Source organism: Salvelinus sp. IW2-2015, linkage group LG13 (genome assembly GCF_002910315.2).
Source record: "Salvelinus sp. IW2-2015 linkage group LG13, ASM291031v2, whole genome shotgun sequence".
NCBI lineage: Eukaryota > Metazoa > Chordata > Actinopteri > Salmoniformes > Salmonidae > Salvelinus > Salvelinus sp. IW2-2015.
In genome coordinates this window covers 21,925,444-21,940,831 of record NC_036853.1, presented here as the reverse complement: position 1 = coordinate 21,940,831, position 15,388 = coordinate 21,925,444, and the positions used below count along the sequence as shown (strand labels likewise).

The 15,388-nt window shown below is 43.5% G+C and overlaps 1 protein-coding gene across 1 annotated transcript in view; it reads left to right on the top strand.

The window, feature by feature from the left end:
• The first annotated feature begins 2,350 nt into the window (after positions 1-2,350).
• The window catches only part of LOC111972300 (palladin), a 121,312-nt gene continuing 108,274 nt past the window's right edge, over positions 2,351-15,388 (top strand). Inside the window, exons 1-2 of the mRNA XM_070445992.1 lie at positions 2,351-2,543; positions 7,178-8,263. Coding sequence (XP_070302093.1) covers positions 7,179-8,263 — 1,085 coding nt within the window. The 5' untranslated portion in view covers positions 2,351-2,543; position 7,178. The remainder of the gene's footprint in view (positions 2,544-7,177; positions 8,264-15,388) is intronic.

Here is a 15,388-nt window from a genome sequence, read left to right as displayed (position 1 = left end):
TATTGTGTATCTGAAAATAGAATACAGCAGCATTAACAAGATCATGCCAGGGGGCACAGTTTTGCTGCACTTATTATTAAATAAATAGTTAGCTAAATGTGTCAATGACAGTGGCTGAGGGAGTTTGGAAATAATCTCTAATAGCCCAGACCAGGGGCTGGCAGTGACACCTATCCAATAATCTGGTCCCCAGGTTAATTGCTCATACACGGAAGTGTCAGGGGAACGAGATCAAAGATGATCTACTATAATAATGAGAGGATGTGCTTCTACCCCTCTGACGAGACTAGCCCGATGAGATTGAGACAGGTACAGAACAAAAACACAACAGTAGAAAACACCTTTATCACTGTTAGTCTACATAGATTGCCAACGTGTGCAAGCTATGCTAGCCAGTGACAAGAAGCAACATTGTAATAATTATTAAAATGTTAGCTAGCTAGTTGACGTTTAATTTATCAACAATTGTCTTGTAAAGTTGACTTGTCAACAGCTAGCTTGCTAAATTAAGTCAATTTATTAACAACAACTGCGAGTGCGAGGGGAAAGAAATAGCCAGTGTATGGCATTTTGTTGTGCTGGGATGTCTGAGGACCAACTATGTTACTTTCAAAATAGCTAACGATAACAGTTTATGTCTAGCTATCTCCATATTCACATTTCGTTGCTGACAGCGCCGTGAGATAAGTCTTGACCAATTGTCTTCAAGTCTGAGTAGCCAATGAAATACAAGCAATGGGGAAATTGAAAGGACAAACTAAACTACTGTGCTGCAGAAAAAAAGATTGCCTCTTCGTTTGGCTGCTACTATCTAACTGCTGTTTGGGGATAGCTAGCTAGATATTATCATCAATGCATGTAGATTTAATTTTTAAAAAATTATTCACCAGTAAAAAACGAAATTAGATGACCAAATACAATATCTCATTAATGGCTGGGCATTCGTGTAGGCGGATGATGGTCACTTTGTATGATTAGGACACGGACCCACCTAGAGTTTAAATGGTTATCATCAATGTGAGAGCTAAAAAAAAAAAAATACTTCTGAAAAGATGAAGTGGTAAATGACCATAAGTGTTAACTGACAGTTGGGTCTGTAAACTGTTCTCTAGTCTAGTTGAAAGGACGCTCAGATTGGAAAAGCTCCAGTTCTATTCTTGCCAGACCATGAGTGAGGCTATTCGAAGACACCACCAATTAATGCAGTTATTTTTAAATGATACTCTCAACAAGGTACACTTAAGCTATTTCAATATAGAAGATGGATGGTGTAAGTCCATGGGGCTTTGAAAAGATGAGTGGCGTGTGTGTTCTGGGGCAGTGAATGAAGGGTTGGTGCTGTGGGACAGTTGATGGAGAAGTGGTGTTGGTGTCAGTGGTTTGCCAGTGTGTGTGTGAGGGGGGTTGCTGGTTTGATAGAGCTGTCCCAATGGACATTCCTCCCTGCCCTGTAACTAGCACTTAACTCTAATCAGTAGTTGGAGAACCGGAATAGTTCTGCTGTTAGGACCAACCGTCTGCCATAACGGCCCACAGATTAACCAAGTGGGGCTGCAGAGCCAGAATGTGTCTGTGCCCTTCCAACCCAACCTTAGTTTCGCCGAGCAAATTTGGCTCAAGCAGAAAACTGTCACTACCTGTCACTCAGGGTATAAGGCAGAGGCATCAGTGAGAGACAGCCTGCAGAGAGAGGACAGAGAGTATTTCAAGGCTGATGGAGAGGATGTGGGCTCAAGAGAAAGCATTGCTTGGACCATAAGTTACCCTGGCCCCCAACCTCCATTGTGCAGAAAACGCTCATACACTGAAGAGTCTATACTGAGAACAGCTTCTTCAGAGGCTCAGTGGCAGGTCTCAGGTCAATGAATCAACTCCACTGGCCACAGAGGAGGCAGAGTTACAGCGGAGAGAAAATGGGAGATGTCAAGCTCTGATTCAAGATTAGCATCAGCTCCTAACCCTAACCCATACTGTGACTGACAGAGCCTGGCCTTCCTCCCCCATATTTATGGTACAGACAGATATACTGTGCAGGTAGCAGAGTACATTCATCTTTCATGACCACCAGCTTTGTAGGTTTGATAGTGCAACATGTTGAGGTACAAAGTGAAAAGACTCCCAGTTCCATGTGTTAGAGAGTGTGTATGTGTGAGTATTTCGTTCTGTGTGTAAAGTACTGTATATATTGTAATCAGTGGAAAGTATTACTCCCCTGCGGTTTTCTCATATATCCCCCCTCTCGCTCTTTCTCATTCTCTCTCTCTTCTCTCTCTCAGCAGCATTCTGGCTGTGAAACCTGAGCCCGATGCCAAATATAACCTGACACAGTGAGCGGTCAAACGCTGGGACAGATGGGACAGCAGGCTACTCTGGAGGCACCGCTCAAGTGGCCCTAGACCCGCTCACAGTGCTCCCACTCCCTGCACGACCGAAAAAGCTACTCTGTTGGAAGGAGACGCTTCTGACTTTCTCACACACAGATAATCTTAAGAGAAAACTGGAAACACTAGACTGGTACAATACCTTTGGACAAAAACTTGAAGGTAAGGCTGTTATTGACCATTTATTGTTGACAATATTAGTAGAATATCCTGGAGATGTTGTTTCCATCATTTAATCAGCCACCACGAGATCCTTCAAACTTCCCACTGGTCACAGACGTCAATTCAACGTCTATTCCACATTGGTTAAAGGTAATTTCATTGACATGACATGGAAACATCATTGATTTAACCAGTATGTGCCCAGTGGGTTGTGATATTAGAAAGACGCTTAGAGAAAACTATAGATATGTATTTACTGTTAGTGTATGTGGGGATATTTACTTTGAGTTTGAGATCCAGTTAGTGTCAGAACTGCAAGGAAAATGTGGTTATTTTCACTCAATATTACCATTACATCAAAGTACGTTACAAAGTCAGTAATTAGTAAGTAGTTATTGAACAGTGATACCCTAATTTATGTACTCTGTTCTATTCTGTCATTGACAACATTTACAATGACCATTGGCAGTGGCCATTGACTTTTTGTCAGTTTAAAATTGAAAAAAAATATTCCCCATTCATAATGTATCAATGTTGTATAGATTACTTATTTTCCACATGGAAAATAACAGGCTCTGAAGAGAATACTGTCCCTTGTGTGCCTGACTGTGAAAACACATGTGTGTATGTATCTGTGTGTCCTGTGTGAGCTCCTGTATGTGCTATACTGTAGTGTGTGTGTTTAAAGGGGATGTTTTTTAGGGTGGAATTGTACTGCTGCTGTGAAACTTAGCCCAAGGGGAATAAAAACAACAACAACAGCTGTTCTCCTGGACGCCATGGCAGGCAGAATGTCACACTTGTATATACCACACTGACGCACAAACACACTCACTTTTATACAGACGAGCCTATTGCATACAAGTCTGTACAGTACCATCATCTACATTATAGTCACGGAGCTCACATGTAGATGTAGCCTACTGTACATAACACACAGAGCTATGCTTGAGATATTGATCACTGTCTGCGAAGAGTTTCATAAATGCTCTCTTTCACTCTCTCTTTCACTCTCTTTCACTCGCTCTCTTTCACTCTCGCTCTCTTTCACTCTCTCTCTTTTTCACTCTCTCTCTCTTTCATTCTCTCTCTCTCTCTTTCACTCCTCTCTTTCACTCTCTCTTTCACTCTCTCTTTCACTCTCTCTTTCACTCTCTCTTTTCTCACTCTCTCTCTCTTCATCTCTCTTCTCTCTTTCTCTCTCTCTCTCTCTCTTTTCTCTCTCTCTCTCTCTCTCTCTCTCTCTCTCTCTCTCTCTTCTCTCTTCTCTCTCTCTCTCCTCTCTTCTCTCTCTCTCTCTCTCTCTCTCTCTCTCTCTCTCTCTCTCTCTCTCTCTCTCTCTCGTCTCTCTCTCAGTGAGTTCTACATAGAGTGCCTTCGGAAAGTATTCAGACCCTTGACTTTTTCCACATTTTGTTACTTTACAGCCAGGGTTAGGTAGGTTACTTTCTAAATGTAATCCGTTACAGTTACTAGATACCTGTTCAAAATTGTAATCAGTAACGTAACTTTTGGATTACCCAAACTCAGTAATTTTTAGATTACTTTCCTTAAGAGGTATTAGAAGAAGACAAAAATGTATGTTACCAATTGAACAAAATCTATTGCAAGATACTTAATGTTAAAGTTGACATATCTGGCCATATATGGATGTTACATTTTACTTTATGGGTTGGTTGTGTAGGCTTCTTCTAACCCATCACTTTCTACTACATATAATAAAGAAGATTAAATGATTATTTACATTGAAAATCAAAGTCTATCAGAATTCCAGTCATTCCAATAAATGCTATACCCCTTGATCTTCAAAATAGGACTTGGAAATATGGAAGTGTAGATTATCCAAATTGTTTTACCTGAGCATAACCCAAAACTAAGGACTTATTAGCCAGCCCTACTCGTTGTTTGTTGATTTTGTTGTCATGGAGGACTGATAGGCCTGGAGAAGCTGAGGGATGGGCCTGGAGAAATGTAACCACTCTCAGATTAATAGACAGAGCTATGGATGCCAGGACTGACCATCCATGATATCAAAATTATTGTTTTAACCATGTTATGAGGCTATACGGTGTTTGTTTACATTTACAATGTTTACAAACATTGGAGAAAAACAAGGTTATATTTTGGGTTCTCATGGAGTGTGACAGTTCAACTAAGCTCATGAGGCATTTATAAGTGATATTCCTCAAGAATCAAGATGTGTCCAAACTTTCGACTGGTACTGTATATCACAACGTTCATATAAAAAAATWGTAGTAGCATAATATAGAGCAATTCAATACAAGCACCTGGGCAGGCTAAGCTAGTATACATTACCTGTCAAAAGTTTGGACACACCTACTCATTGAAGGGTTTTTCTTTATTTTGACTATTTTCTACATTGTAGAATAATAGTGAAGACATCATAACTATGAAATAACACATATATATATTTTATATTTAAGATTCTTCAAAGTAGCCACCCTTTGCCTTAATGACAGCTTTGCACACTCTTGATATTCTCTCAGTCAGCTATGAGGTAGTCACCTAGAATGCATTTCAATTAACAGGTGTGCCTTGTTAAAAGTTAATTTGTGGAATTTCTTTCCTTCTAAATGTGTTTGAGCCAATCAGTTGTGTTGTGACAAGGTAGGGGTGGTATACCGAAGATAGCCCTATTTGGTAAAAGACCAAGTTCATATTATGGAAAGAACAGCTCAAGTAAGCAAAGAGAAATGACAGTCCATCATTATTTTAAGACATGAAGGTCAGTCAATCCGGAAAACATCAAGAACTTTGAAAGTTTCTTCAAGTGCAGTCGCAAAAACCATCAAGAGCTATGATGAAACTGGCTCTCATGACGACCACCAAAGGAAAGGAAGACCCAGAGTTACCTCTGCTGCAGAGGATAAGTTAAATAGAGTTACCAGCCTCAGAAATTGCAGCCCAAATAAATGCTTAACTGAGTTCAAGTAACAGACACATCTCAACATCAACTGTTCAGAGGAGACTGCGTGAATCAGGCCTTCGTGGTCAAATTGCTGCAAAGAAACCACTATTGAAGGACACCAATAAGAGGAAGAGACTTTCTTGGGCCAAGAAACACGAGCAATGGACATTAGACCAGTGGAAATCTGTCCTTTGGTCTGATGAATCCAAATTTGAGATTACTTGGTTCCAACCGCCATGTCTTTGTGAGACGCAGAGTAGGTGAACGGATGATCTCCGCATGTGTGGTGCCCACCATGCCCACCAAGCATGGAGGAGGAGGTGTGATGGTGTGGGGGCGCTTTGCTGGTGACACTGTCTGTGATTTATTTTGAATTCAAGGCACACTTAGCGAGCATGGCTACCGCAGCATTCTGCAGCGATACGCCATCTCATCTGGTTTGCACTTAGTGGGACTATAATTTGTTTTTCAACAGGACAATGACCCAACACACCTCCAGGCTGTGTAAGGGCTATTTGACCAAGAAGGAGAGTGATGAGTGCTGCATCAGATGACCTGGCCTCCACAATCACCCAACCTCAACCCAATTGAGATGGTTTGGGAGGAGTTGAACCGCAGAGTGAAGGCACTCCTTCAAGACTGTTGGAAAAACATTCCTTATGAAGCTGGCTGAGACAATGCAAAGCTGCCATGAAGGCAAAGGGTCGCTACTTTGAAAAATCTAAAATATTAACATTTTTTGTTTAACACTTTTTTGGTTACTACATGATTCTACATGTGTTATTGTCAGGTTTTGGCCAGGACTGTTTGGTTTTGTTCACTAGATGTCCCCCTTGCACCTTTTTTGTACCTTTTGTTTTTCTTGCCCTAATTATTGTTTGCACCTGTAAGTCATTCCCTTGTTAGTATTTAAACCCTGTGTGTTCCTRAGTTCCTGGCTCAGTGTTTGTATGTTAGCACCCAGCCCCAGCCTTTGTGAACATTTTTCTCTTGTTGGATTTTCCAGAGGTTCTCTGGTTTTGTTCTCGTGTATTTTTGGATTGGTCTTTTGAGTTTTTTTTTTCTTCTTCCCCTTGCTGTTTTTACCACTTTGTGGATTTTCTTTTGTATTTTGGAAGATATCTATTTTTTATTAAACCACCATCTCTAGTACTGCTGTGTCTGCCTCATCTTCTGGGTTCTGCCAATTATTAGTGACTGTTTCTCGCACCGGGTCCTGACAGTTATTTCATAGTTTTGATGTCTTCACTATTATTTTACAATGTAGAAAATAGTAAAAATAAAGAAAACCCTTGAATGAGTAGGTGTGTCCAAACTTTGGACTGGTTCTGTATATGTTAACTTTCAAAATTCTATGCTTGCAGTGAATTGTTGCAGAGAGACATAGATGGAAAAGAATAAGGAAGTGAGAGGAGAGTCAGGGAAATATACAGTTAGGGTGAGAATAGAGGGAGGGATGGTGACAAATGCCAGTCAAGTCCACTTTGACCTCCGGAAAGCCCTTTGTAAATACCCACCAGCTGTGCCGAAAAAATTGTAGCCTGAGTCATCACAACTGAGCAACTGTTGGTTTGTGAGGGAGTGTGGGTTTATTTTATTCAGATGACTATGTACTGTGGATGTGTGTATTGCTTATCATTAGTGTCTTACTGTATCTACAGTGTTAACTGAATGTCATGTTTGTGTGTGTGTGTGTGTGTTACAGGATGCAGGARGGGAGCTGGAACCAGTCCCTCCCCCCCTCTCTGCTTGTGAAGGATGGGCGTGGGGTTCTAGAAGGAGATGGGTGCGTGTTCTCGGAGGCTTCGTCTGATGGGGATCTGTACCTGGACTCTATGGCGGAGCTGGATGCTGGTGACGGGGACTTTCCAGACCTTACTGCCTTTCTCAGCCAAGATGAGATCAACCGTAGCCTGGACCTGGCCTGGGAGGCCTTCAGTGACGCAGAAGACTGGGTGGACCCTGTCTCCCCTATTCCCAAAACCCAGGAGCCGGCTCTCCACTACCACCCCTCCCTTGCCCCCTTCAACACCACAGAATACCTGACCAAAAGCCCCTGCTTCCCCCATGAAACAAAAGTATCGTCCATGGACGACAGCCACTCAGTCAAAGTCACCTCCAGCCAGAGTGTCCACCTCAGCAGGCCCATACAGGCCACCTTCGAAGCCACGGCCTCGCCTGAGAAGTTTGTCTGCCACAAGAACATCACCCCAGTCTATAAACAGGACAAGCCCCGGCTGGTCCATGAGGGCTTGGAGCTGAATGAACGYGCTGCCTCAGCCACGGAGTTCTGCAGCCGTGCCGCCACCTTCATCGAGGAGCTGTCCTCCATCTTTAAAGGCTCCTCTCTGCTGGAGCAACAGGGGGAGGAAGACTCCTCCTCTCCTGACAGCGGGTACCTGTCTCCTAAGAGCCACCGGCTTGCCCCCCGGGGCTTTGCCTCTGTCCCTCCACAGCCTTTCATCCAACAGGTGGCGGCGCAGCAGGACCAGCCAGGCCTGGGTACCCAGCCAGCAAGCGTGATGGGCGTAACGGGTGTGATGGGTGTCCCTCCACTGAGTGTGACAGGMGTGCCAGTTGTCTCTGGTCTAATGAGTGTGAATGAGTTGATGGGAGAGCAGCAGCACAGTGGAGCCCAGTTGATGGGGGAGCAGCACAGTGGAGCTCAGTGTGTAGATGGAGACCTGTCGCTGCCACACTTCACCCAGAAGCTGAAGAGTCAGGAGGTGGCAGAGGGACACCCCATCAGGCTGGAGTGCAGGGTGGCAGGAAACCCTCAGCCGCTGGTCAGGTAAGGAGACTGGTGCTTGGTGGAAGACTGCTTTGGTTGTGATAATATTAGTGATGAGTGATATTAGAATAAGACAGTTAACACCAGTGGCAACGCAAAGAGGTGGTTTATTCATATAGTAAATCTGACTGCTGAATTTGTTCTTTAACAACACTTACATTCGCTCATGCTTATTTATACGCTACTGTAGCCTCCTGAGTGGTGCAGCAGTCTAAGGCACTGCATCACAGTGCTAGCTGTGTCACTACAGATCTTGGTTAGATCCCAGGCTGTGTCACAGCCGGCCATGACCGGGAGACCCATGAGGCGGCACACATTTGTCCCAGCGTCGTCCGGGTTAGGGGAGGGTTTGGCCGGCCAGGATGTCCTTGTCCCATAGCGCTCTAGCGACTCCTGTGGCGGGCCGGGCGCATGCACGCTGACACGGTTGCCAGGTGTACAGTGTTTCCTCCAACACGTTGGTGCGGCTGACTTCCGGGTTAAGTGAGCATTGTGTCAAAGAAGCAGTGTGGCTTGGCTGGGTTGTGTTTCGGAGGAGGCACGGCTCTCGACCTTCGCCTCTCCCGAGTCCGTACGAGAGTTGCAGCCATGGGACAAGATTGTAACTACCAATTGAGAAGAAAAAGGGGTGAAAATATATATATATACAAAATCAAACATACTGTATGTATACGCAACTGTATATCTATGTATCCTTTAATTGAGATCTCCAATGTTATGTGTTGCCCATGTGATGCAGTGGGTAAAGATTAGAACGCTGGCATCCTTCCTTCCAATACTGGAAAGTACAGTCACAGAAACTATATTTAGTCCTACAGTTCCAAGACAGTTGATCCTCTGGTTTGTCCCGACACCAATGTCCTTCCCCCCTAAGGGAAGTGGATCCCCAGGGTGGAGACTTTTGAAAAGATCCCCCTCTGGAAGCCGGTCCATTGAAACACACGGACTCCCCATTTGGAGACAAACATGTGGTGACTTTGGAGTTTTGTTCTGAGAGGATTTGGATGTATGGCGAAAAAGATCCAACTGAAACACTAAGGTGCTCATACTCACATAGACTGGTGTCAGAGGTATGACGCTCAGCCTTTAGTCAGAGATAGGGTTGCTGACTGTGGGAGTGGGAGATTGGGGGAACGGAAGGGGGTAGGAGTTGAGAGCTGTTGGGTGTCGAGAAGGCCTCCTTGGAACACCTGCTGTGTGGTTGGGAGAGTTCCACTGTGTTTAACCCTCGAGTAACCAATAAGCCTTGCGACCAGGTGCTGTCAGGTCAGGGAGTTTCTGCCTGGGCAGTCGTTCTGCTCCTTTTGAAAATACAGCACCCCCTGGCTGTAGGGATTTGGATCAGTCCAAATACAGATGGTGAGAGTCCTGGGGCTGTGGTTCTGACATGGTTCTCTCCTCTCCTGGTGGGCTATAAGGGGCCTCTTCCTCGGCTGTATAAATAGTCTCCAGGCCAACAGGAGCCAGGAATGTAGTAAGCAATGTCATTACACAGCGTTTTCCGTCACCGCACTCTCCACATCTTCACCTCTCCACACCTTCTTGGGAAATATGAAGGATGTAGTGTAGTGTTGTATTTTACCACCAGGAAACAGGAGAAGGGAGACAGACGTGGAGAGGGAGAGAGCGGAAGAGGGGGAGAGGCTAATATAGGCTGAGACTGGAATAGGACTAGGTCTCAGATCATTTTGGTTTCTTTTGTGTTTTCTTTGACCTAATATGTAGTTTATTTGTGTCTGAATGTTGCTTGTATAATCAGTCTGGGATTGTGATTTTGATGTTTACAAGTCAGGAATTGTCTGAATTTTTGATATAAGACTGAGGTCTTGTTTACTCCAGTCTTGGGGACCGGATAGAACATGGTTCACCCAGATGTTTTGTCACTTATCCTGCAGAAAACTACTTTTGAGGCTTGTCCTGTTTTCTGTCTATTGACACTAGATGGCACTGTGGTATTTATCATTCAGAAAGATGTTGCACAATGTCTTCAGTGTCCCCCATTGGAATTTGCACTACACCAAGTGGCATCCCAGTAATAAATGACTATGTTGAAAACATGTTGACATATATGTATAAGAACATCTACCGGTGTTAGTTTCACGTGCACTGAGAAATGTCAGGGGTTTTATATAATGTTTACATACCCTACATTACTCATCTCATATGTATATACTGTACTCTATACCATCTACTGCATCTTGACTATGCCGTTCAGCCATCGCTCATCCATATATTTATATGTACATATTCTTATTCATTCCTTACACTTGTGTGTAAAAGGTAGTTGTTGTGAAATTGTTAGATCACATGTTAGATATTACTGCACGGTCGGAACTAGAAGCACAAGCATTTTCGCTACACTCGCATTAACATCTGCTAACCATGTGTATGTGACCAATAAAATTTGATTTGATTTTCCACCACAACATTCAGTCAACTGCTTCACTTGTGTTGTGTATGTTTTGTGTTCTCCAGGGAAATGGATGGTGCAGCAGAGTAAACTCTACGGGGTTAGAAGGCTGAGCTACAGCCTCTGACTGAGGCTTTCATGAACATACTTTTCTTGTTCCCCTGCTCTTCATCCATCTCTCTCACCAGGACAGACACACAATAACAGTCAGACTCCCTCTGGGACTGTTGTGTGGTGGAAAGTGAACAGCTCTTATCCTGGTCAGGACTATATGAGACAATGCTGTCAGGGAAATGTTGAGGACCAAAGATTCCATGTCAAATGAAGAACACTTCCCCTGAATCAATATTCTCAGTCCTGGGCTGGCCCTAGTTTTAATACACCTTAACAAGTAATCTACCCTCTGCCTTTTAATGCAACTACTCCTGACAATCCAACTGTAAGTAGCCTTGCACGAGCCGGAATGGCTCATAGGAGCAGGAGCCTATCTGTAGCATGAGGCAGCTTGKTGTACAAGTAAACCCCCTGAACAGGACGCTAGTCTATCTCCTTAATGCTGAGTGCCAAGCAGAGATGCATTGGGTCCCATTTTTACATTCTTTGGTATTACTCGGCCAGCCTCACAATCTCAGGGCGGACACTAWCCACAAGGCCACTGAGTGGTTAGAAGCATCATCATTTGATCTGTATGCTACAGGACCCTTTTACAATAGAGACAATCAATTCCAGGTGTGGAGAGACATGCCATGTATGTAAACATTGGGTTTGGCATAGCAGACCGTGTACATTGCTCCCAGGCCTTGTAGGTGCTGTATAGATTTATGCATGCATGGTTTGCTTACACAGGCCAAGTGGGGTCTGCGTGTGTGTGTGTYAGGATTTTAAGGATGAAGATACCTCCYTGTGTGTATGTGTGTGTCATGTCCTTTCCCTGCAGTTGTACCCCAGGAGCTTGCAGGGGTTTTGGGAATTACCCTGTAATGTGACACCTAGGTTGATTTACTGCTGTAAAGTACCGCAGGGATGCTTTGATTCACAATTTCAGGAACAGTATTCAACTGCTGCCTCCCCACCCAGGAGCAAACGGTCAAAACAATTTGTCTAGATTTTACAGAATGGCCAACATTCCTAGCCTACATATCCCTTGCTATTTAATTGGAACATTTTAACAATGACCTATGAATGAACATCTTATGTGATGTGTTTATTTTAGTTGCACATTATCTCCCTGGAAGCCCTCCGTAAAAACCTGGCCGTAGAGATAGCCTCAGTAATATGGCCATTGTTTATTATTTGTCATAACAAGGTTTTAGGAAGGGTCATGGGTCATGGCTCTAACTCCTTGGTCAAGCACATCAACCTGCTAATCTTATCAAATGAGATACCAGCAAAGATACAAAATAGATCGCTTTTCCTTCCTGCCCCCCCTTATCGCTTTATGTYCACGTGATGTACGTACTGGATGTGTGGATGGATGTGGGTCTTTAAGATAATCATCATTGGACTGTTCACTACCCTATAGCCCGCTAGTCTCAAAGGGCCATTCTCACGCACACATGTATGTGTTTTCTATGTTTTCCAGAGGAGAACTATTATTTATCCTACCCTTTGTTCCTCATTACCATAATTTCAATGGCTAATTGTCTCTATTGTGAGTGTGTTCTTATTTACATGTTTGTGTGTGTGTGTGTGTGGTGTTGGTGTGTGTTTGTGTTTTTATCTTCCTTTACTTCCCACCAGTCTGTCTTTAATGGTTGCTCCCCATTTTAACAGCCATTTCCCCTGGGCAMGGGCTTTGATGGGGTTGCCAGGTCTTTGCAGGAGATCCCCTTCCTCACCTCTAAAAATGCCTTTTGCKCATTCACTCTCAGGGTAACGAGTTGGTGATGCGGTAGTAGTGCCAACATTTCACATGCTCACTGGGACAGGCATTCCTGGTGGCAGGGCGCGGTCTCCCATGGTCGTGGGCGACTGCAGTTGTCTGTGTTCTTGGTGGGAGAGTCCTACGGTCCCCGAGCGCRTGGTATTTCTCAGTGTACACTTCGGCTCCTCAAACACACTGGTTTACACTGAGAGAGAGGCCTGTTTGGCATCAGGGCAGTGTGTGTGTGTGTGGGTGTGTGTGTGTATGTTGTGTGTGTGTGTGTGTCGGGGACACCTCCTCTAAAGGCCTGTTGTTTTTGGAATCCTTTCCCAGAGAGAGATGACGCCTTAACTGTATGTTCAGAAGAGTAGAAGAGAATCCATCTTTAATTGTTGGATGTGTTATTTAAGGCTTCCCGTGTAATGTTCTTTCTTGTCATCACCATAGCTGCTTGCCGTACAAAGCATTTTCTAAAGCATTTTCTAAACTGTCCTTGGAGTAGAGAGTCGGTAGTGAGACGTAGAAGGAGACAGCTGTGGGGAAACAGCCTTGGCTGCAGGGGATAAACCAAACACACACAACCCCAGAGGAAACTTGAGGAAGATGAGAAGCTGGAGAGGAATTGTGAGCTGAAATCCAAACAAGGCAGCGTTTCCAACACTGGCGGGAGCACACGCCATTCGCTACGCTGATGTTGGAATTTGTCATCAAATATAGGATTCTTGTTTAAATGAAACATTCCCATTTTGTACAGACTATGTTTACTCACACATGCCTAAACATTTTCTTCCCCAGCTAGTGGAACAAGTGCCTAAGCTTTTATTTTTTTATTTAACCTTTATTTAACTAGGCAAGTCAGTTAAGAACACATTCTTATTTACAATGACGGCCTACCAAAAGGCAAAAGGCCTCCTGCTGGGACGGGGGCCTGGGATTAAATATWAATATGCAATATAAATATAGGACAAAACACACATCACAACAAGAGAGACAACACAACACTACATAAAGAGGAACTTAAGACAACAACATAGCAAGGCAGCAACACATGACAACACAGCATGGTAGCAACACAACATAACAACAACAACATGGTAGCAACACAACATGGTAGAAGCACAAACCATGGTACAAACATTATTGGGCATAGACAACAGCACAAAGGGCAAGAAGGTAGTGTCGTGTCTTTGGCATTATTAAAACTGAAGACTTATTTATCAAATAACTCTCTGTAATTATTATTACGRGATTAAACTGATTAATCATGTAACTGTAAWTAACTAGGAAGTCYGGGCACCAAGGAAAATATTCAGATTACAAAGTTATAATTTTCCTAATATAACTTTCAGATATTTTAATATCTGATCAATTAGTCTTCGAATTAATGAATTATTATTTACCTCACGTTAGTCTCATTCCAAACGTCGTAAATTGTTGGTTATCTGCACGAACCCAGTCTTCACTATGAGTCATCCATACATCAATTGTCTTAAAATCATTTATTTACTAACTAAGTAATTCACAGAAATGCATAACAAACAGTAGATATGTTTACAAGGAAATGATAGGAGAATGTGCCCCTATGGTGGGGGCGTAAGACCGGCTATGGCGGCTTAGAGATTTGAGCGAGTGATAATTATAACAATGTGAAATGCTAATCCTTTGCATCATGAACGCTCCGATCTTTCGGAAACAATTGACAATCATAAATATATTTACGCTCAGTGTGTTCGGTCGGATCTCTGTTGAAAAGTTTTGTTTCTGTTGGAGAGTCTTGTCCCGCTCCTCTGCCTCTGTCGTGGTTAGAATGGATAGTTCAGAGTGACATTCATTCATGTCGTTAATAGAATAGATGTTTCTGCGGGTTGTCGGTCTTCGCGTTCAATATACCGAATTCCTAGCTGCAGACTAGTAATTAATATCAACAGACTTGTTCTTATTCTGTCGGTATCGATAGTCTAAGAGTTTAACCACGTGGGATGGTTAAAAGATTCAGCAATCGTCTCACCGCTTAGCCCTATCTCGTAATTGAGGTAAGCTCGGTCTGGCTGATAGAAAACCCGGGTGGGAGTTTTATTCGGAAGAGCCGGAAAAGGCTGTCTGTCCATGAACGCCAGACCATAACTGTGTCTCACGGGCGGTCCCTCTGATTTAGTTAAACTCCAAAGGGAAATGGAGTTTCCTTCATTAAACAGTCACAAATCACATTAACACATTTCACAACAGTATCATCCTCACTCATTCATCTTATAAGCATCAATTAGATGTAAGCGTCATAACTGGGCTATTATATAAAGCAGCGTTATGGTAAATGTGGCCTATTGTTCTCCCATGAGTTTCACAAAAATTGTGAAACGGACCCAGTTCGTAGCTGGATTTCTTCCACCCCGATCTTTTATGACATTCTCCAGAAAATAAATATTGTTCCGAGGCCTCCAAGTTTGCTGTGCAGGTGGAAGAAATTCCTTTTTTCTCTTATGGAAACTCCACTCCTCTCGTCGATACTGTGGCCATGAGGAGAATAATCCCCTCCACGAATTTAAACGACCTCTATGACCACAGCAGCTGGGTGTAGAGCAGACAAGGGAGGTAGGGGAATGTGCATAGAAAAGGCTTGGTTGCAGAGAGGGGGGGGCGGGGTACGTGCTCGCTGTACCAAAGACGGGCAACGACATGACAGTAGAGACAGCAATTCATACACAAAGCAGCCAGTACTGTAAGTAAGGGTTGTCCTATGATTGAGTCTTTGGAATGAAGAGAATTTGGAGATAAAACTGTCCAGTTTCAGTGTTTGTTTGCAGCTTGTTTTCCAGTCGCTAGCTTGCAGCGAACTGATAAAGAGGAGTGGGAC